General features: G+C 38.6%; 2 protein-coding genes across 13 annotated transcripts in view; one reads left to right on the forward strand and one right to left on the reverse strand.

The window, feature by feature from the left end:
- Positions 1-21,364, forward strand: part of pdlim7 (PDZ and LIM domain 7) — a 392,569-nt gene that overhangs the window by 51,720 nt on the left and 319,485 nt on the right. For 4 of the 6 annotated variants that reach the window (XM_022676290.2, XM_022676283.2, XM_049467745.1 and 1 more), the window contains 4 exons: positions 2,011-2,191; positions 4,101-4,221; positions 7,432-7,547; positions 7,861-11,273. In XM_022676290.2, coding sequence (XP_022532011.2) covers positions 2,011-2,191; positions 4,101-4,221; positions 7,432-7,547; positions 7,861-7,947 — 505 coding nt within the window. In that variant the 3' untranslated portion in view covers positions 7,948-11,273. Of the gene's footprint in view, positions 1-2,010; positions 2,192-4,100; positions 4,222-7,431; positions 7,548-7,860; positions 11,274-21,364 lie in introns of those variants that run through there. The other 2 variants (XR_007427155.1, XR_007427156.1) reach the window with 2 other exon arrangements.
- Positions 17,107-21,364, reverse strand: part of unc5a (unc-5 netrin receptor A) — a 314,174-nt gene continuing 309,916 nt past the window's right edge. For 4 of the 7 annotated variants that reach the window (XM_022676271.2, XM_049467743.1, XM_049467742.1 and 1 more), the window contains one exon: positions 17,108-17,975. In XM_022676271.2, coding sequence (XP_022531992.2) covers positions 17,810-17,975 — 166 coding nt within the window. In that variant the 3' untranslated portion in view covers positions 17,108-17,809. Of the gene's footprint in view, positions 17,976-21,364 lie in introns of all 7 variants that reach the window. The other 3 variants (XM_049467740.1, XM_049467739.1, XM_049467744.1) reach the window with 2 other exon arrangements.

Below are 21,364 nucleotides of genomic sequence, written 5' to 3' on the forward strand. Positions count from 1 at the left end.
GGGTGAGGGGATGAGGAGGAGAAGAGGGAATGAGTAGGGGATTGGAACGAGAAGCTGAGGTATGAGGAGGCCAGACGCTGCGGGACGAGGAAGCAGGGGGCTGAGGGAACGAGGGGCTGAGGGAATGAAGGGCTGAGGGAACAAGGAGACGTGAAGCTGATGGACAAGGAGGGAACAAAGGAATGAGGGAACGAGGAGCTTGGGGAATGAGAGGGCGAGAGAACGAGGGGCTAAGGGAACGAGGGGCTGAGGGAACGAGGGGTTGACTTATTGAGGAGGCGAGGGGATGAGGAATTGAGGGGCTAAGGGAACGAAGGGCTGAGGGAAAGAGAAAACGAGGGGCAGAGGAAACGAGGAAACAAGGGAACAGGGGCTAAGGGAACGAGGGGACGAGGCGCTGAGGGAATGAGGGGCAAAGGGGTTGAGAGAATAAAGGGATTAGGGAACAAGAGGATGAGGAAATGAGAGGCTAAGGGGATGAGGGAGCGAGAGGCTGAGGGATCCAGGGAACGAACAGCTAAAGGGTCTGAGAGGACAAAGGGAAGTGCTGCAGACATCTGAAAGAGCAGGAATCGATGGAGGAGTGTGGAGGTAAATGTCAATACTTAGTCAGAGTGAGGGATGGGAGTGGAGGGGGAAAAAGGTTGTGTTGAAAGTTGAAAAGAAAGTAATGTTGTTGAGGGAGAGAGAGAGAGAGAGAGAGAGAGAGAGAGAGAGAGAGGGAGCGGTGTGTATGGAAGTGCAGCCCCGGTCCCCTGGCTTTCTTCAGCGCGGGCGATCAATAGGAAGTGACACGGGTTTCTGTGACTGACCTGCTGCTTCCATTAGAGCTGCTGCTCTCTGATTCATACAGCAGCTCCACTCCTCCTGCTGATCCCCCGGCTGACCCTCTCCTCCGTAAAGCAGCAGAACAGAGGGAGGCGTGTGTGTTTACGGGGCTGCTGTGTTCCAGGGGGCGCTGCAGGGTTGCGCCGGGACGTTCCTGGAACCCGGGCTGGTCTTTATCTTGTAGCTATAGAACTGTGGAGCAGGAAAGAAGGTTTCTGTAGGCTTCTTTTTGATGTTTGCTGTTTATCCTCCACCTCCACATAAATCCCCTGATCTAAACCTGATGAACTGAGATGGTGATTTGAGGTACTTTAATTGGGATGAGCTGGAGCTTCACAGCGTGAAGAACAAGCAGCAGCTATTGTTCAGCACCTCCTGGAACTCCTTCTTTCAAGATGCTGAGAAAACTATTCCAGGTGACTCTCTCTCATGAAGACACTGAGATTAAAATACTAAGAGTCTGCAGATCTGTCCTCAACCCTCTTTTTATGTTCATTTATCATAAACAGCAATGGTGTTTCTGGCTCAGTTTGACCCTATGCATGCTTAATTATTTAAAAAATGTCTGAAACAAACAAAAAAATCCATTAGTTATTATATCAATTTACAGTGAAATGGGGTTCCTTAACTCTAAAAGGTAATGGTTTAATTAGGATAATTTTAATGTTTCACTACTTTTTACTTTTAAAAGACTAACAACATATAAAACACTGTATGTATATGTATATATATATATATGTATATATATATATATATATATATATATATATATATATATATATATATATATATATATATAATGTATGTATGTATGTATGTAAAATTTTATATTTTTATATATATAATTTAATGTAGCTTAGTTAATTGTGACATCGTGCTTCACACTTCTATACAGGTTTGGAATACAGGCCACTTTACTCAAATGCTTAAAAACGTTATGTGTGGTGTAAAACATAACATGCTTAATAAATGTATTTATTAAAAAAAAAAAAGTGTAAAATTTTTTCTATATCCACTAGTATAGATGTAATACTATAATATGCATAGTGATAATAAAAATACAACAACCTAAATGAGTAGAAAGAGACAATTTTATTAAATTTAAAGGAAAAACTCCCTAGTGTTCCCTGGGGATAAAATAATCAGGTTTCTGTTGGCCGCTGTGTGTGTTTTTTATGGTAGGGGGCGCTACGTGGTGGCGCTGGGCCGCTCCTGGCACCCGGAGGAGTTTACGTGCTGCCAGTGTCGGGTGATGCTGGACGAGGGGGGGTTCTTCGAGGAGAAGGGCTCTGTTTACTGCACCAAGTGCTACGACAATCGCTACGCCCCCAACTGCGACAAATGCAAGAAGAAGATAACCGGAGTGAGTGCTTTCGCGTTACTGTCGCCCTGCTTTCACATCAGCGCGGTTAGAGAGGGTGGGGGGTGTGGCTGGGGTTGTGGGGGGGTTTTGGGGGGATTGGGGGTTTGTACAGAATGTTAGCACTCAGACGCCTTTTCTCAATTTCCGCCCCGCCGTGCAGAGAGAGCACTCGCCAGGCTCTCGCGCACAGGCTGCAGACTTGAGACAGGGGGGGAAAGCACTTATTCTGAATAGTATAGATTCTACTGCTGTATACAGTACATATAACTAAATTACACTCTCACAACATAACAAAACACACACACACACACACACAGCTGCGCTCTAAGATAAACGCTACAGGTGTGTGTTTTTATTCATTTATTTATTTATTTATTTATTTATTTATTTATTTTTTGTGTAGAGAGTGAAGGTTTGTTTGTATTTTCCCCGCATTGTGAACTCAAGCTCAAGCTGACAACAGTTTGTCTGAAAGAAACAAACATCTTTTAAACTGTTTATATATATATATATATATATATATATATATAAGCTATAAAATTGTTTAATAAAAGCTGTAAAAAAAAAAAAAATATATATATATATATATATATATATTTTTTTTTGTTTGTTTTTTTTTTGTTGTTTTTTACGATACGCAGTATGTTTTAGCAATATTTTTCGCAACATAATGCACACCTAAAATCCTTTTTTTTCCCTAAATTAAATATAAGCCTTTTCAGACCATGTGTCCATTGCAATGGACAATATCTATTATCTTATTTCTTGTATATTCTTGCATTTAACACCGTTTAAGGTCTATTGTCCAACAGAATTCACATTTATTAGCAAAAGAAACATCAGCTTAGCCCCGCCCACTTCATTAAACAAACAAACAAACAAAAAAACAAATTTTGAGTTATTTTTACTGCTTAGGGATTATTTGTGAAAAAAAAAGTCATATAAAAGTTATATAAAATATAAAAATGACCATGTTAAACAAATAATTACACTGCATATATATGTTATTTTGCAGGGCATTACAGATAGAAAACAACATTCTCCTTTTTTTCCATGTTTTTCATCACGGGAACATAATTCAGTTCTGAAAGCGTTAAGGAGCAGTAAAGCCCATCCACTGAAGTGCAGCGTTATTTTATACAGAAGTTTCAGTTTAGTTCTCAAACACGGAGACTCAAGACTGGAGCAGTATTAGCATTAGCGGCTAACCTCTCTAAGTGCTAGCCCTTTTTTTCGTGTAGCACAATAGTGTAGCACTGTTGGGCAAAATTAGCCGCTAACTGGCGCTAGCCTTAGTGGAAATCTACCAATTTTAGATTACTGTAAATAAACTGATGCGCTTTACTCACCCAAATAAACAGTTTATAGTAGAGAAATCTAGCGAAATACATTTCATAGAACCAAAAAATATATCTAACCAACTGTTAAAAAAAATTACCAGACCAACTAAAAACATTAAAGTAAATGTCTAGTTGGTACAATTGATGGTGATTTTTTTTTTTTTTTTTTTTTAACATAAAAAGTTTGACATTAAAACTCAAATTTACGGATTTTTTTAAAATTATTATTTTATTGTAACTTTTTAACAGTGTAGTAATTTACTCACAGCTTGTGCGTTTTGTTTGCGAAGCTTTAATGAATAAAAGACCTTGACTTTTTATTTTAATTTGAAGTATTATTAATATTAAATAATTGCACAAAAAAAAAGAATTATATTTTTAACCAATAGGATTAAAGGCTCTTATTTTGACTGGAACTGTCCGTGATCCTACAGCGCTTTAGAGGTTAAGAAAAGTTTGTTGAGGTCTCTTGCCCCCCCCCCAAAAGCTGCCCTGCCATAGAGATGATGTGATGTGATCTTGTGATCATGTGATAATGTGAATCTCCTCCCCTCACTGTCGCCCCGCAGGAGATCATGCACGCCCTGAAGATGACCTACCACGTCCAGTGCTTCCTGTGCGCCGCCTGCAAAACGCCCATCAGGAACCAGGCCTTCTACATGGAGGAGGGCGAGCCTTACTGCGAGAGAGGTGAGAGCTCTGGCCGCGGCCTCTCGCGCCCGAGAGCACATCGTATCGACAGCGCCCGCGGAGCCCCCGCTGACCGCCTTTAATCATTCAGACGCTGCCACTTCACTGCAGACGTCAAACTCGCCCTGAGCTCCGAGCCTCGAGCCCCGAGTCCTGAGTCCTGAGCATCGACCTGAACCACCTCCTCCTCATCCTCTTTATCTCCTTCCTGATTCCAGTCATCATCCCCGACACGATCATCATACATGTTAAAAAAAAATAACACTACAGACCCAGACTTGAGTTAAAGTACTCTAAAAGTTCTCTATTAACAATAGTGATTTAAATTTTAATTTATTCTAAATAGTGAGCTGATATATAGGGGATTAGTGTTCTCCTCCAAGCGTGTTGAGGTGCTCACTGACACTGTTGCAGTTAAATGAATGCAGTTAATGGGTGCAACTTTTTAATATATGCACCTAATTGGTGTCAACTAGAGCTGATAAAAGTGAGAAAATTGCAAATTTAAAATCAAATTTTTCCCCATATACATAATGGGCTGTTTAGAAAGGTGTGCAATATCTATTGTCTATGATATCTATAATATCTTAGGTTCTGTGTTAGTGATGCACAAGCTAACATTATTGCGAATGCTAATATAATTTATATTCATTTATATACATTTTAATCTATAATTTGATTTGGCCAATCAAACACTGATTCTTTTATTCACATTTAAACACCAATTATTAAAAGTTTAAATAAAAATAAATAAAATCTGATGGATAATATGGTTTACACACACGTACTGTTTCATATCTGCCCTGGTCATTTCATGCTTTTGGTTTGTTTCAAGTAAATAAATAATAAAATACATACAGTAGTTTTAATTAATATGTTTAATAAGATATTAATAATATCCCTTTAGAAGCACTACTATACTTAAAAAATGAGTATCATTTAAAAAAAGTTACTTTTTTTTTATTTCAGTTATTTAGTTGAAAATGTGAAAATCATATAAATATAGTATATAGATGTAATAGATCACACAGAGTGATCTATTTTAAGCATTTATTAATTTTATTATTGATGATTATGAAGCTTACAGCCAATGAAAACCCCCTTAAAAATCAGTGTCTGACAAAATTAAAATATCTGCATCTCAATAAAAGTTGTCAGCAGAGGGAAGCATAAAAAGGAAGTGCTGTAAAATTTTCCAGGAAACACAGTTTCACATTTTGAGCTGAATTACTAAAATAAAGTAACTTTTCAATGATACTCTATTTTTTTTTTTCTTTTTTTCTTTTGAGATGCACTAGTATATTGAAATATCGGAAAAATCGTATCACCGTTAAATTAAAACATTTTATATTGATATTGATAGATTAAGTTTTTCACCCCTAATTGCCCAGTTTTTTAACTTCTATTTTGTTAAAACTTCCTCTCAGTCTGAATTTGCTCCCGCTGCTGTTTCCCCTCCTAATCTAACCCTCACAGAAGTGTAAATTGTGTAGATCCGGCAAGGATTCTTTCTTATGGTAATGAAGCGAGCGGTCAGCGCGCCGCATCTCGAGTGTTCTTGTGTCAGCAGCATTCGCCCGAGCGCCGCTGACTGTTTGTGTTTGGAAGCGAGTCGAGTGCTGATCAAATAGCTGCAGTCTCAGCATGGTAAAAAGACTGGGCCCCAAAAACCACCACGCCCGATTAGCATCCGCTAAGCCTGCCACTTATAAAAATAAAAAATAAATAAATAAATAAATAAAAAAGTCCCCAAGCCTACACACACACACACACACACACACACACAACAGTAATAGAAAAAGAAAAAGTGGGACAGTGCATTTAGACATCTGGAGCAATTTGTGTTATCAAAGCCCGCGGCCCCGCTAGCTCGGACGGCTGATGTAATCCCCCTTTTCTTCTCTTTCTTCAGCGTCCTCGTTCTGCTCTCACTGACCTCGATCTCTCCTTTCTGTTCTGAGGATGCTCTGCATTGTTAGATCATTATTGTGAGAAATTACATTACATTACATTACAGCGATCATCAGTAAACAAACGGCTAGTGTTTAATAACTGAATACAGCCTGGATTAATACAGCCAGTCAGCTTTTAGCTTTAGCTTTTAGCTTCAGCTTTTAGCACGCTTATTAGGGTTTTTGTTTGCAAAGCAGTTGTTTTATCTGTTCCTTTTATCTTGTTCTTTTTTTATCATTTTTCATCAAAGCACGCAAAGTGCAAAATGAAGGTGGTGTGGTTCACGTCTGCTTTACTTCTGCAGACCGACTGTATTATAATATCTCAGGATAGAGTGATATAAAGAGAGATATAGAGGGAGACGGCGCAAGTGAGCGAAAGATGGCAGAAGAGAGGGAGACGATGCAAGAGGCAGCGCGCGAAAGAGACAATGAGTGAGCGAGAGACAGCACAAGTGGGTGGGAGAGGGAGACACCGTGAGCGAGAGAGACAATGAGTGAGCTAAAGACAGCATGAGAGGGAGACACAGTGCAAGGGAGTGAGAGACAGCGGTAGAGACAGTGCAAATGAGCAAGAGAGGGAGAGACGGAGCGAGAGAGAAAGACAGCGCAAGTGAACGAGAGACGGCACAAGTGTGAGAGAGGGAGAGACAAAGCAAGAGAGTGAGAGAGTGCAATTCAGTGAGAGCGAGGGAAGGACAGAGCGAGAGAGAGAGGGATGTTGTGAGTGAACGAGAGACGGCGCGAGGGAGTGAGAGATGGTGTAAGTGGGTGAAAGACAGCGCGAGTAAGAGTGAGTGAGCGAGAGAGAGAGTTTGTTTGCCTCAGGGTGCTTTGTTGTGCGCTCTCTCTGCATTCATTTAATGCGTTTTATGCAACGTATTGAAAATAGTCACCAAAATGTTTTGTTTTTTTGACTTTTTGGTACTCAGTAGTGCCGATACATTTTGGCCGGTACCTTTTTGCAATTAAATTTTGATAGCCAGCACTAATCTGTACAGTTATATAGAGAAAAAGTGATTCAAAAACTGTCAAACTCTCTGAGAACTCTTCTTACTGCAGTGAGCTGTGAGTAATGCTCGTTAATAAAGCCTAGAGGGCGCCAGAGGGCTTTTTTTTTTGGCTTGAGCACAGTGGTAAAAACAAAGGATCGTTACTAGCTAAAGGTTTTAAATGGCGTCATAATCCTTAAACCTGATGTTGTTGTTTTTTTTTTTTTCTTTCTCTTGTGTTATTTCTTTCTATCTTTTCTCTACAGACTATGAAAAGATGTTTGGCACCAAATGCCACGGCTGCGACTTCAAGATCGATGCGGGCGACCGCTTTCTGGAGGCCCTGGGCTACAGCTGGCACGACACGTGCTTCGTCTGCGCTGTGAGTCATTTTGTAGTTGATTCATCCTGTAGTTCCTTCTCCGTCTCTGCCGTCCCGCACAAAGAACCCTCGCCTTCAGAACCATTAGAAAAATCTCTCCTCTCCGGCTTCTGACCTCACATTTTTCTCCTCTGAAATGTTTGTCGGCTGAACGGACTCAAATAGAATAAACCCCCCCGCTCTGCAGCTCCCGCCATTTGCTCAGAATAGCCTCCCTTTGTGTTCCGGCTCTGAGATTGATTAGGATTCTTATTCCCTTTTTTATCTTTGTTTTTTTTTTCATCCTCTCCCTCTTCTCTCCTCGTCTCCGCAGCTTTGCCATATCAATCTGGAGGGGAAGACGTTCTATTCGAAGAAGGATAAGCCTCTGTGTAAAGGTCACGCCTTCTCTCCTCTCTGAGGAGCTGAGCTGCAGAGCTGGAGAGGCTCTGAGGAGGACGGTCCAGCTTCACTTCCTACACTTCACCCAAAAACCCTTCAGCTCCGGCCACTCGGACCAACCAACGTTTAAACACTAGGAAGAGAGAGAGAGAGAGAGAGAGTGTATTTGTGGACCAAGGTTTAATATGGGATTTTTCTAATGGGAGATCTACAGGGGGTTGGACAATGAAACTGAAACACCTGTCATCATTTTAATGTAGGATTTTAGGTTTCATGGCTAAATTGGAGCAGCCTGGTGGTCAATCTTCATTAATTGTACATTATTGCACCAGTAAGAGCATGAGTAAGAGTGTGAAGGTTCAATTAGCAGGGTAAGAGCACATTTCTGCTCTAAATATTGTAATGCACACTATAACATTATGTTATGGGGACATACCAGAGTTCAAAAGAGGACAAATTGTTGGTGCACGTCTTGCTGGAGCATCTGTGACCAAGACAGCAAGTCTTTGTGATGCATCAAGAGCCACGGTATCCAGGGTAATGTCAGCGAGATACCACCAAGAAGGACCAACCACATCCAACAGGATTAACTGTGGACGCTGTAAGAGGAAGCTGTCTGAAAGGGATGTTCGGGTGCTAACCCGGATTGTATCCAATAAAAAACATAAAACCACGGCTGATCAAATCACGCAGAATTTAATGTGCACCTCAACTCTCCTGTTTCCACCAGAACTGTCCGTCACCACAATCAATTATTGATTTAATGATTTAAAACCAGGTGGTTCAGTTTCATTGTCCAACTCCTGTACCTACTAAAGCTGCATTAAAGCTCGTCGTCCAGCTGGTTTTCATGTCTCTGTTGGGAAAAAAAACGACCCTGTAACTCCAGATCAGTATTTTTATTGTAAGAATTTCGAGAGAATTGAATTTCAAAAGGTTTTCCATTGTGTCTGTGTTTAATAGGGATGTGCGATATGGCTCTAAAATAATATCACGATATGATTTCATGGTATTTTCATATAACGATTACAATACTCTTGGCGATATGACAAAAAAAAAAAAACACTGAATTTAAAAAAAGTACTCGAGAATACACTACTGCAACAAAATAAAAAATAAATACATTTTATTATTGCAAAATACAGGCCAAAAGTTTGGACACACCTTCTCTTTTTTTTTTTCCAATACGTTTTCTTTATTTTTTTCATGACTATTAACATTGTAGATTCTCACTGAAGCATCAAAACTATGAATGAACACATGTGGAGTTTTATGTACTTAACAAAAAAGAAAAGGTGAAATAACTAAAAATAAAAACATGTTTTATATTCTAGTTTCTTCAAAATAAAAGCCCCCCCTTTGCTCTGATTACTGCTTTACACACTCTTGGCATCATTCTCTCAATGAGCTTCTTCAAGAGGTGGCCACCTGAAATAAACAGTGTTCCAAAAGTCTTGAAGAAAGAAAGGAAGGAGTTCCCAGAGGTGTTTATTAGCACTTGTTGGCTCCTTGCCTTCTTCACTCTGTGCTCCAGCTCACCCCAAACCCAAAGCTCATCTGGATTGGGTTCAGGTCCGGTGACTGTGGAGGACAGCTCATTTTTTTTTTTTTTTTAAGTTAAGTACATAAAACTCCACATGTGTTCATTCATAGTTTTTTGATGCTTCAGTGAGAATCTACAATATAATGTAAATAGTCATGAAAAAATAAAGGAAACGCATTGAATAAGACTGTATATAAAGTAAAAACGGCCGCAGGACCGTGATTTACTCGCTTGCTACCTTTAGCTTTGCCCTCCAACCCCCCAGATGGAGCCCAGACCCAGTTTCCCCACCGCCTGATTCGCTGTGGCGGGGTACTTAAGGTAATGGCGAACCACTGAGGAAGAAAAAAGAGCCGCTGGCAGCAGAACAGCAGTGCATTAGCGCTGATTGCGACCATTTCATATTGACCCGACCAATGATCTTTACGTGCCTCCAATACTGAGCGCCCCACATCTATCTGCTCTAATCCGACAGGTAGCTCTAATTAAGAAAAGGCTTAAGGCCTGCGTGCGCTGAGCTGAACCGGCGCCAACACGCCGCTGCCTCGTACCTCTAATAAGACATGCAAAGAAAAGAACGAAAGAATATACGAATAAACGATGGAAGAAGAACAGGCTTTAAGAAAACCAAAGAGCACCAAAAAAAGGCTTTGCCTTTGTAGCTAACTCTCTTTAAAAGGTGTGACCTTACTACAAACAAAAACTAATAAAATATTAGAAAAGAAATTAATCAGATATATTAAAGAATCTTATATCAATATTTTTAGAAACCACTCGAAGTGCAGGTTCTGAATCTTCTGAATTTTTTCCCCATTGGTTTCTACACAGGAAGGACAGTCACAATGATAATTATAGATTTATCATATACAAAATAAAATGGACATGTCCTCAATAATATTTGATCTTGATAATGCAGATCTCCTCTATTGTGTTTTATTTGAACACTATTGTAGCCAATGTTTCGATAAATTCGAGTCCATACACACAGTATGAACTGCAGTAGGTGAAGACATGGGAGGTGTATCTACTAGTGCATCCCCAAAAAATAGAGAATATCATTGAAAAGTATGTGTGTGTGTGTATATATATATATATATATATATATAGGTTTAACAACAGCTAAACCTGTTGTTTCCACCCTCCAGCCTGCACTCCACCTGCTGTAATAGAAACTGCTGGTTTTTAGCATGCTGTTAGCATGTAGCACCACAGTGTTCTGTTCTGAATATTAATCAGAAAATCCCTTATCAGACGCCTTTTGGTTTTACCAGACCTGTACACTCCGTAACACCAGACCTGTACACTCCGTAACTCCAGACCTGTACACTCCCATAACTCCGGACCTGTACACTGCTTAAGTCCAGACCTGTACACTCAGTCACTCCAGACCTGTACACTCCGTAACTTCAGACCTGTACACTCCGTAACACCAGACTTGTACACTCCGTAACTCCGGACCTGTACACTCCGTAACTCCAGTTCTGTTCATTCCGTAACTCAAGACCTGTACACTCCATAACACCAGACTTGTACACTCCGTAACACCGTCGGCAGTGAGCTTTAGTGTAACGGTGTTGACTGTGTGTTTTTGTATTAAAGATTTGTCTTATATTAAAGTGCCTTTTTTTTCAACAGCTTTTCAGTTCCAGACTTTATCATGATGCGTTTAAAGGAAAAACTGCTGTATTCTCTTTCACACTAGAAATGTTCTTATGCAAATTGACGCCATTTATAGATGTTCTTGTTTAGACATTTAATCTGAAAATATGCAGTAATTGTTAATAAAATATGAACAAAAATGATCGAATTGTTGTTGTTCTTTCATGTCTATATGGTTGTGTGTTTGGTGTTCACTCATATGAGAATTGTGGGCCAGGATTGATGTTATGTGTCTACAGTACCAGTTAAAAGTTTGGACACAAATATATATATTTATATTTTAGATTATTTAAATGTATCTTCTCTTGCTTATATTAGACAGTTTTGCACATCTCTGCTGGATTTTCTCAGTCAGTTTTATGAGGTAGAGTCACCTAGAATTCAGGCTTTCAGTTAACAGCTGTGCTGAACTACTCAAGAGTTAATTACTTGAATTTCTTGTCTCTTAATAAAGTGTTTGAGAGCATCAGTTAAAGTAAAGTAGTGAAGAGGTAGAGTTACAGGTATACAGTGAATAGTGAATATTTGAGTAATGTTCTAAATTAGATTATGACAAGAAATAAGACAAAAAGACCATCAAAACTTTTATATTGATGGAACTGGCACTTATCAGGACCGTCCCAGTTTAGGAGGAGTTCATCAAAAGTTCATCAGAGTTACCAGCTTCACAAACGCTAAAGCTCCCCAGATAAGATCACCTAAGGCTACTGCGTTCACATTACCAGGCTGAAGTGACTCAAATCCGATTTATTTATTTTTTTGCTCAATGTGGCTCAGATCTGATCTTTTTTTCATGGCTGTGTGAATGTGCCAAATCCATTTTTTTCCACTTTTATATGTGGTCCTAAATTCTGAAATGATTATAAAATAAAGACTTGACACGTATTTTAACAATATATAATTTATTTACATCCATTTCAGGTTGAATTACTATACATACCTTTCTGAAATTTCATAGATATATATACATAAGGCCAAGTAAATACTTGAAAGCACTTAGAAACGAATTTCCAAAATTCTACCCACAAATCCATATCATTGTCCAAAAGTACAGAAAGCCCTCCCGTCTCGCGGGGCTTCCCTTTAGCACGAAGTCATCAACGACAATTCTTACATTGACGAAGAAAACAGAAGTACAAAAAGAAAAATTATAATAATTATAATAATAATAATAAAGAAGAAACCTTTCAAAATATGGTTAAAAAAAGAATTGTACAATTGCATAAGCGCTGTGGCATGTTTAAATACAGCATTTTGACTTGCAGAAAGGCAAGGAACATTGAATTAACAAATCGAAGAACATTCACAGGTACACAATTCTACTGTTGGATTTTTTTTTTTCTCAGTTTGAAAATAATAAAGTTGATCAGTAAAAGTAATAATACACACACACACACACACACACACACACACACACACTCGTTTATACACAACAGCTATGGATGGGGTGGGCTGAATGTACAGTAATGGGGGGGGTATTGGCTTTTCTTCTCGTGGACGCCTCTGTGCTGAGTTTACTGAATCAGCAGGGCGTCCACAGTTGGCTTAGTTAAAATATTTGTGTGTGTGTGTGTGTGTGTGTGTGTGTGTTGTATGATTTTTGTGTGTGTGTGTCTGTGTGTGTAGTATGATTGTGTGTGTGTGTGTGTGTTGTATGATTTTTGTGTGTGTGTGTGTTTATGCAGGTGAAATGTTTTGTACGGAGAGAGGAGACATGGTAAAGCGAGGGGCTGACGGATTAAACTCTGGGGGTCAGGTGGGGAATCAGGTGAATGATCTGGTTTAGGAAACTTGATGTTTTTTTTAGTTTAAAGGTCGTAGAGGCTGTTTACACCTTTATTCAGCATTCACATTATATCTGAATCAGATTTAGATTCACTTTATATATGTATTAAGTATGTATCCAGTGTGAACAGAGGAAACTGGGTTTTTTTTTGTCGAAAATGTAGTTTTACTTCCAGTGAGAATGAGAATTTTGAGTAACTCAAAATTAAGAGATACTAAGTCATTATTATGAGATACTAAGTCATAATTATGAGATTAGGTCATTATTATCAGGATATAGTAAGTCTTACCTATGAGGTATTAAGTCATGATTTAGATACTAATTAAGCATTATGAGATAGTAAGTCATAATTATAAGGTACTATGTCATAATTATGACATATTAGATCATTATTATGAGATAGTAAGTCTTAATTATGAGGTATTAAGTAATAATTAAGATATTAATTATGAGATAGTAAGTCATAGCTATAAGATATTAAGTTATTATTATAAGATAATAAATCATAATTATCAATGACTTGGGCTTCATAGAAAGCTGTCATTTTCCTCCTCTGTACGAAATAAAAGTACTTAGTTAAAACTAGTTTCAGTGACCTGAATCTGATTCATTTGCAATGTGAGCTGGTTGTGTTCACACCTGAATGTTTGGCGTCAAACTGAATGCTGAAACATGGTGTAAACAGCCTCTTGGGTTTACCTGAAATAAACCGCATCCAGCTCACAAACGGCAAAACTAACAAACAAACAAACGAACGAACAAACAGGTGTAGAAGCGTTTTGGCCTCACCCGGCAACAACGATGCAGTGCAGAAATCCGTATTTAACTCTGTAATCAATGAACGATAAGCCAACACTTCACAGGATATACTTCGACAAATGTAACGCCTGACTCGTTTTTATTTTTTATTTTTTTCCTTTTTTTCTTCTTTTTTTCAGCTCAATATTAAAATATCATTTACATTTACTTACAAAGTGCTATAATAAATATTTAAACTGCGTTACCAGTGAAATGTTCGATATTAAAATGCTGCACAATTTTAAATTTTACATTGTTGATATGAAACCCATTTTCTTAAATGGGCTTTCAGTGTTTGAAACTGGACCGAACTGTTATGTGAGGGTCTTCAGGAGAACGTGGTGAACTTTTAGGACACAAATAATGCTTAAATTACTGAAAATGACTCAGTAAGACAAATGTTAAACGATGCCAAAGAAATTCATCTCGAATGGCTCATAAACTTTGGTTACCGACTTCCAGAGATGTTCCATGTACATGTAGCGCCAGCGTCAAAACTGGAATAGAAAAAGGTTTTATTTACAGCGTGAATTTATTTTAACTTTTTTTTTTTTTACAGACGAAAGTAAAAAAGAGAGAAAGGTAGGTTGTAAAGTACATGGTTTTTAAACGTAATCAGGAACTCAGGAACCGTTCTTAAAAAAAGCGTAAGGCTCCAATTCCACTAAAAGCTTGAAACCCTATATTATACATACATGTAGGTGGTTGGTGGTGTAGTGGATAACACACTGAATCACTCTGCTCGGAGCGTTCCAGACGCGGTCGTCAGCGGAGAGCAGGTTAAGACGAGGCCGTGTTTTCAAGTGGGACGGAACAGAAAATGAAATCTTTCACATTCACAATAACTAACAATCATATGAACTGTCCTGCTGCACACATTCGCACGGTCAGGTCCATCACCCTGGAGGAACTGACCCAGAGAACTTACTCAAACAGACCCAATCGGACGACTCGTTTTGGCTTCCCGGTCCTAATGTTGTGGGTTGATATGGCTGCAAATGGCTACCGTATTTTTTGGACTATTAGGCGCACTTAAAATCCTTTAATTTCCCAAAAATCATCAGTGCAGTCAGGTATTAGGGAGCAGTAAAGCCACTCCGCTGAAGTACAGCCTTATATGGGTGGGTTTTCAGTGAAGTTTCTCCAGCACTAAGGCTGGAGCAATATTAGCAATAACATTAGCCGCTAACTTCAGCACCTGATAGCACCCTGGTTTACTGGACCACTCAGGGTTCCTCAGTCTAGCGCTACCTGTCAGCATTTACGCACTAACCGCTAGCTCTGCGGTTAGCCGCTAATGCTAATGCTACCCTTAGACAAAGTACTGGAAATCTAAGCTTACTGTAAATAAACGGAAGCGCTTTACTCACCCAAATAAACAGTTTTCAGGAGAGAAATCTGTGTAGATTAACATCCAGCACTCGTTTTGAAAGAACTTTGAAAGAGTTTGAAAACTTTTTTTTAAGAATTACAGTTTTCTTTACTAAGGTGCTTCTCCAGCTTCTCTATTAGAAGGGAAACATGACGACACCCTTGTTCACTTCGATGTAGCTTCGATGTATCCTTACTAGTGTCTCATTATGCGCCTTTTAATCTGAGATGCCTCATGTATTAAAATAGACCAGAAAATAGATGTTTATTAATAGTGCGCCTTATAAAGCGAAAAATACAGTATATATGGTGTTCAAGCATCAAACTTCTCCTCTTCTTCTAATAACCGTGATTCACTCTAACTAACTGAGTATATTATACTACTCACTCTGAACGCTTATCATCACTGCGATTAAAAGCTAAAGTGGTTCTCCTATGGTATCCCTCAAGGAACCATCTGAAGCTCCTTTATGTTTTAGACTGTAGTCGACTAAATAGTCATTAACAGGTTTTTGCAACAGCAGAATGTCATGAAGTCACAGCAGCTCTTCAGATGGACTCTTGTTGATGTGTGTGTGCTCACAAACAAATGCAGATATTTCTGGAAAATAGTAGAAGAGAATGGCTGTGAATCATTTGGTAGTATTGCATTTACATACTGAAAACATCTCGTCATCTTTAATCCAGGAGCTTCTTTAAAACGTAAAAAGGCCTTGGTTAAAGCGGCACTACTGCGGGCGACATCGTTTAAAAGGCAAACTTTGGGAGTTTAAGAGTTTCCACAGTCCCAACACGAGCTGAACTGAGCCTCCGACCCTCTTCTTTAACCAATAAACAAGAAAAAAACTCATAATTAAAAAAAAGCAGAATAAAAGTCACTCAGAGAGTACAGCAGCGTCGGCCGCTGGATAAAATAAAAGTCCCTGAACGCATTTCTATTAAAACTGGGTCTACTCTCCGTCCGCTACGCCTCTACAGATCCCGCGTGCCTCCGCCGTGTGCATGAGGACATTAGCGTTTAGCATCGGTAGCATTTAGCATTCAGGAGGTTCTGATTATGGCTTTGAACAGCGTTACATCCACGTTCTGGGCTCCCGAACCGGGTCAGAAAAAAAGCTGATGGCTCTCAGTGAACACGCACTACTCTACATCTGATTGATTTCATTTTTTTTTTTGTATTAAACGTACAGTAAGTAATGTTTTACTAATTAATTACTGATAAAAAAATATATAGTTTTGCATGAACAGGGGTGGAAAATACTTTAGTAATAAGACTAGTAATAGAAGTTACTCTATAGATAACCTTCTACTGTTTAATTGTTTCATTGTTTAACAGTTTAATTGTTATTTTATTTTAGTATGTTTTTAACTATTTAAAAACACTATTTTTTATGCACAGAAAAACTAACCTTTATTATTTTATTATAGTGCAGTTCTGTTGTCTATAAAATATAATGCAATCAGTTTGTTTTGTGTTTTAATTAATCTTTTGTATGTAATGATGATTAATCTTTAATGATTGACACATTGTGTATTATTGTATTTTTTTTGTTTTTTTTTACAAATTATACAGAAGTTTCAGTTTAGTTCTGCAGCAGCATTAGCATTAGCCGCTAACCGTGCTATGTGCTAGCTCTTTGGCTGTCCAGGGGTTGAGTATTATCTGCTTGTAACCTGCTGCTAACCCAAGCTAACACTGCTGGAGCAGCATTAGCATTACCGTTAGCCGTTAGCCGCTAGTGCCAATGCTCTAGCTTTAGTTTCAGGAGAGAAATCTGTGTAGATTAACATCCAGCACTAGTTTGACTTCACAGTTTTATTTACTTAAGACCTGCTGAATTAAAAGGAAAACATTGCGACACCCCTATTCCTTACTAGTGTTGCATTTTTGCGTTTTAGATTAAATTGCCGAAATAAAATAACTTTTCGATGATATTCTAATTTTTTGAGATGCAATAGTATATTTATATATATATATATATATATATATATATATATATATATATATATATATATATATATATATATATATATTTCCACCCCTGGCAAATATATATATATATATATATATATATATATATATATATATATATATATATATATATATATATATATATACATCTGTATCTATCTTTTTTATGCAGGTTTTAATAGTTACTCTTACTTACTGTAGGTTTAATAGATAAGATTTTCGGTGGACGCTCTGTGAGGTAATGCGTGGCCTCGTGAAATTTTCTCATCGATTTACAGAAAACCTTTGCATATTGCTAAATGCCATGTCTGAGCGAGTGCGTCCATTTCTCCGCTATTGGCTTTTTTTCAGTTTTCAGTACAAACGGCATAGAAAAGTGCCTGACGCTACAGTGGGTAAAACGGACGTACTGATTGGTCGAACGTGAATACAGATGGGGCCAGAACAACAGCGTTGTTATGGGTGTTCTCTATACATCGTGCTCGGACGAAAATGTACTGTGTGTGTGTGTGTGTTTAAGTGTGTGTGTGTTGTAAGAGTGTGTGTGTGTGGGCGTTGCATGGTGGGTTAACCCTGTTCTGAGATGAGTCTCGTCTCTGATTGGTTCTCTGGTCTATGGAGGAATCGGAGATCACTGATCCCTCCTGCACCCACCACCCAGAGGATCTGTCTGTCTGTCTGTCTGTCTGTCTTTGTGTGTATATATGTATATAGGTATGTGTGTTTATACTGTATGTGTGTGTGTGTGTGTGTTAGCACTCCCCATCCGACACCAGGAATATCATGGCCTCCTGTTTGCCGATCTCGGCCATCACCGCCGCCAGCTGGTTGAGGTTTCCGCTGTGGAAGTGCTGCACTTCCCACAGGTCCAGGATCACTGACGTCGGACTCGCTTTGGATGCGAAGAAGCTCATGTGCCTAAAAGACACAGAGAAGACATAGAAAAGACAAAAAACAAACAGTTTAATACTGAAAAATATTGCTAAATTCTGTAAAATACTATAAAATACACACTTCCTCTCTTACTCCAGTGTCTGGAAGGTACAGTGTAGCCTCAAAAAAATCAGGCAGGATTAACTAGCGCTAAGCGCTACTGCTAACTGCGCAAAAAATTATGGAAATCTAAGCTTGCTGTAAACGAACGGAAGCGCTTTTCTGACCCAAATAAACAGTTTTTAAGAGAAAAATCTGTGTAGATTAACATCCAGCACTCGTTTGACTTTGAATAAAATGTTTTTTTTAAAGAATTACAGTTTTGTTCATTTATGCCCCCCAAACCCCCCAGAGGCGATACTTGCTGAGTTAGAAGATGAACATGGAGACACCTTTATTCCTTACTATTGTCGCATAAAATGCTCCTTATGATTATGATCCTGGTGCACCTTATGTATGAATATAGACCAGAAAATAGACACTGTTTGATAGTGCACCTCATAATATGGTGCACCTTAAAGTCTGTAAAATACGGTACTCGACATTTTGCACATTTTTGATTAGAAAATTCAATAACCAAAGCATCTGATTTTGAAATTAAAGGTATTAGCAAGTAATCTACTCTACTAGAGCATCACTGAGCATGTTTGACACTAATTCTACAGTATTTATCTAAGCTTTTATATGTGGAGTTTTAGTGAAGTTTCTCCAGCTCTAAGGCTGGAGCAGTATTAGCATTAGCCACTATCTGCAGCGCTAGCTCTTTCATCGTTCAGACTCAAGTATATCACACTGTAGTCTGCATGTTTACCGTGTTTAAAGAAGCTATATAGGATGAACTGCTAGCTGATAGCGCCCAGGGTTCCTCAGTTTAGCGCAATCGGGCAGCATTTAATAGCGCTAAGCGCTGTTGCTAACTGTGCTGAAAAACACTGAAAATCTAACCCTACTATAAACAAATGGAATAGCTTTACTCAACAAAATAAACAGTTTTCAGGAGAGAAATCGGTGTAGATTAATATACAGCGCTTGTTTTTTAAAAAAGAAATACAGTTTTGTTCACTTATGCCCCCCAAACCCCCCAGCTGCCTACGAGACCTGCTTAGTTAGGAGGGAAACTTGCTTCTCTCTGCTACTGACAACTTTTGTAGAGATGCGGATTTCATTTTACAGCAGGACTTGGCACACTGCCCACACTGCTAAAAGTACCAACTGTTCTTATATAATATTAAAATTTTCTGAGACACTGATTTTTTGGGTTTTCATTGGCTGTAAGCTTCATAATCATCAACCATAAAAAACAAACGACACGTGGCGACACCGTTATTCCTTACTATTGTCACTTGAAATGCGCTTTATGTATGAAAATACACGCTCTTTGATAGTGCGCCTGCATAACATGGAATGATATATGTCTTATGTAGTCTGTAAAATACGGTTCTTGACATTTTGAATTGAATTGAACTAAAGAAACTGATTTAGCACATTGCTGTACATCATTTCATCATTTTTACACGCAGTATTGCAGCGCGGCTCTAAAGTAAGTACAGTAGCGCAGCTGCAGCTCTGCAGGCTTTTTTATTTGATGAATAGTTTACGGCGAGGGCTGCGGGTTCACGGCGGCGCTGATATTCAGGTAGCCTGTGACCTTTTCCCATTGACCAGCCAGAACCTTTCGGATCAAAGCTGATCGATAACAACAAAGCGCCGGCTCTTGTTGGCAGCGCCGCCGCCGCCGCCGGAGGATGGCATCTCCAAAAGCGTGGAGCTGGAGTGGCGGCTTCGATCTAACGGCCTTTTTCTGTTCTTCAAATACCCAGAGGCTCCGAACATCGCTCTCTACATGCACTTTATCTCCAGCGTAAAATGGCACGGAGCTTTAAGGTAAAAGGGGTTCGAGGAGGGCAAGTGCTGGATTGTCCAGATTCTACAGGCTTTAGAAGGTCAGTAGTTGGTAATAACGGCTTCTGTTCACTCAGTTACACGTTTTTAAAGGGTTTAAATCATAAAAACTCCCTTTTCCAACATAGTAAATGAATAGTGAATAAAACGTGAACCAGACTATGAAGAAACACATAAGGAATCTTGTAGCAACTTAAAAACAGTGTTGAACAAACCAAAAAATACTTGTATATCTTAAAATCTGGGAAGCTGTTTGTTAACTTGCTGTTTCTGAGGCTGGTAACTCTGAGAAGGAAACTCTCACTTTTCCATCCTTTCCTAGAGCAGTCCTGATGAGTGCCAGTTTCATCAATATCATGTTTTTGATGGTCTTTGCAGTGACTGCACTTAAACATACTTTCAAAGTTCTTAAAAATTTCTTCTTTTCTAATTGACTGACCTTTTCCTAAAGTTTTCCTAGTTTATATATATATATATATATATATATATATATATATATATATATATATATATATATATATATATAGCTTTGAAAAAAACAAAGAGACCACTTCAGTTTCTGAATCAGTTTCTCTGATTTTGCTATTTATAGGTTTATGTTTGAGTAAAATGAACATTGTTCTTTTATTCTATAAACTACAGACAACATTTCTCCCAAATTCCCAAAAAAAGTCATTTAGAGCATTTATTTACAGAAAATGAGAAATGGCTGAAATAACAAAGAAAAAGATGCAGAGCTTTCAGACCTCAAATAATGCAAAGAAAACCCAAAAGTTCATATTCACACTCATGTTTTTTGGAAATTTTGGCATCATGTTCTCCTCCACCAGTCTTACACACTGCTTTTGGATAACTTTATGCTGCTTTACTCCTGCTGCAAAGTTACGAAGTAGTTTAGCTCTTGGTTACTGTATATTCCAGAGGTTTTCAATTTGGTTAAAATAAAGAAACTCATAATTTCTAAGTGATCTCTTATTTTCTTCAGAGCTGTATATATATATATCTATGTATATATATGTATGTGTTCTGTGTGATGATATATATCACTGTAAGATAATTTGATTTCTACAGTGTTTCTGGGTTCATTTCAGTCTGCTAGACTGTTTTAATATAATATGGTGCGCACCTCTTACTCACTTACTTACTTCCAGAGTGAAAAATATCCAGGACAAGAATAACAGAGTCTAGCACACTGATGTTCTACACAGCTCCACCTCAGTTTCATAAGTTTTAGATGTGATATTTTTCCTCAGAGCTTATTTTGTCTCAGCTGGAGTTATTATTTTCACAGCGGCTGATCTTCAGCTGGTACTGGACTGCGGGTTTCGATGGCTCTGCAGGTCTTTCTCTCTCTCTCTCTCTCTCTCTCTCTCTCTCTCTCTCTCTCTCTCTGTGTGAAAAGCTTTTTTTATATAGGGGGTAAAAACAGTGATTTCCAAATGCGTCCGCATTCCCCGCAGTCCTCTCTCCAT

Source organism: Astyanax mexicanus, chromosome 19, assembly GCF_023375975.1.
Source record: "Astyanax mexicanus isolate ESR-SI-001 chromosome 19, AstMex3_surface, whole genome shotgun sequence".
In the NCBI taxonomy this organism is placed as follows: domain Eukaryota; kingdom Metazoa; phylum Chordata; class Actinopteri; order Characiformes; family Acestrorhamphidae; genus Astyanax; species Astyanax mexicanus.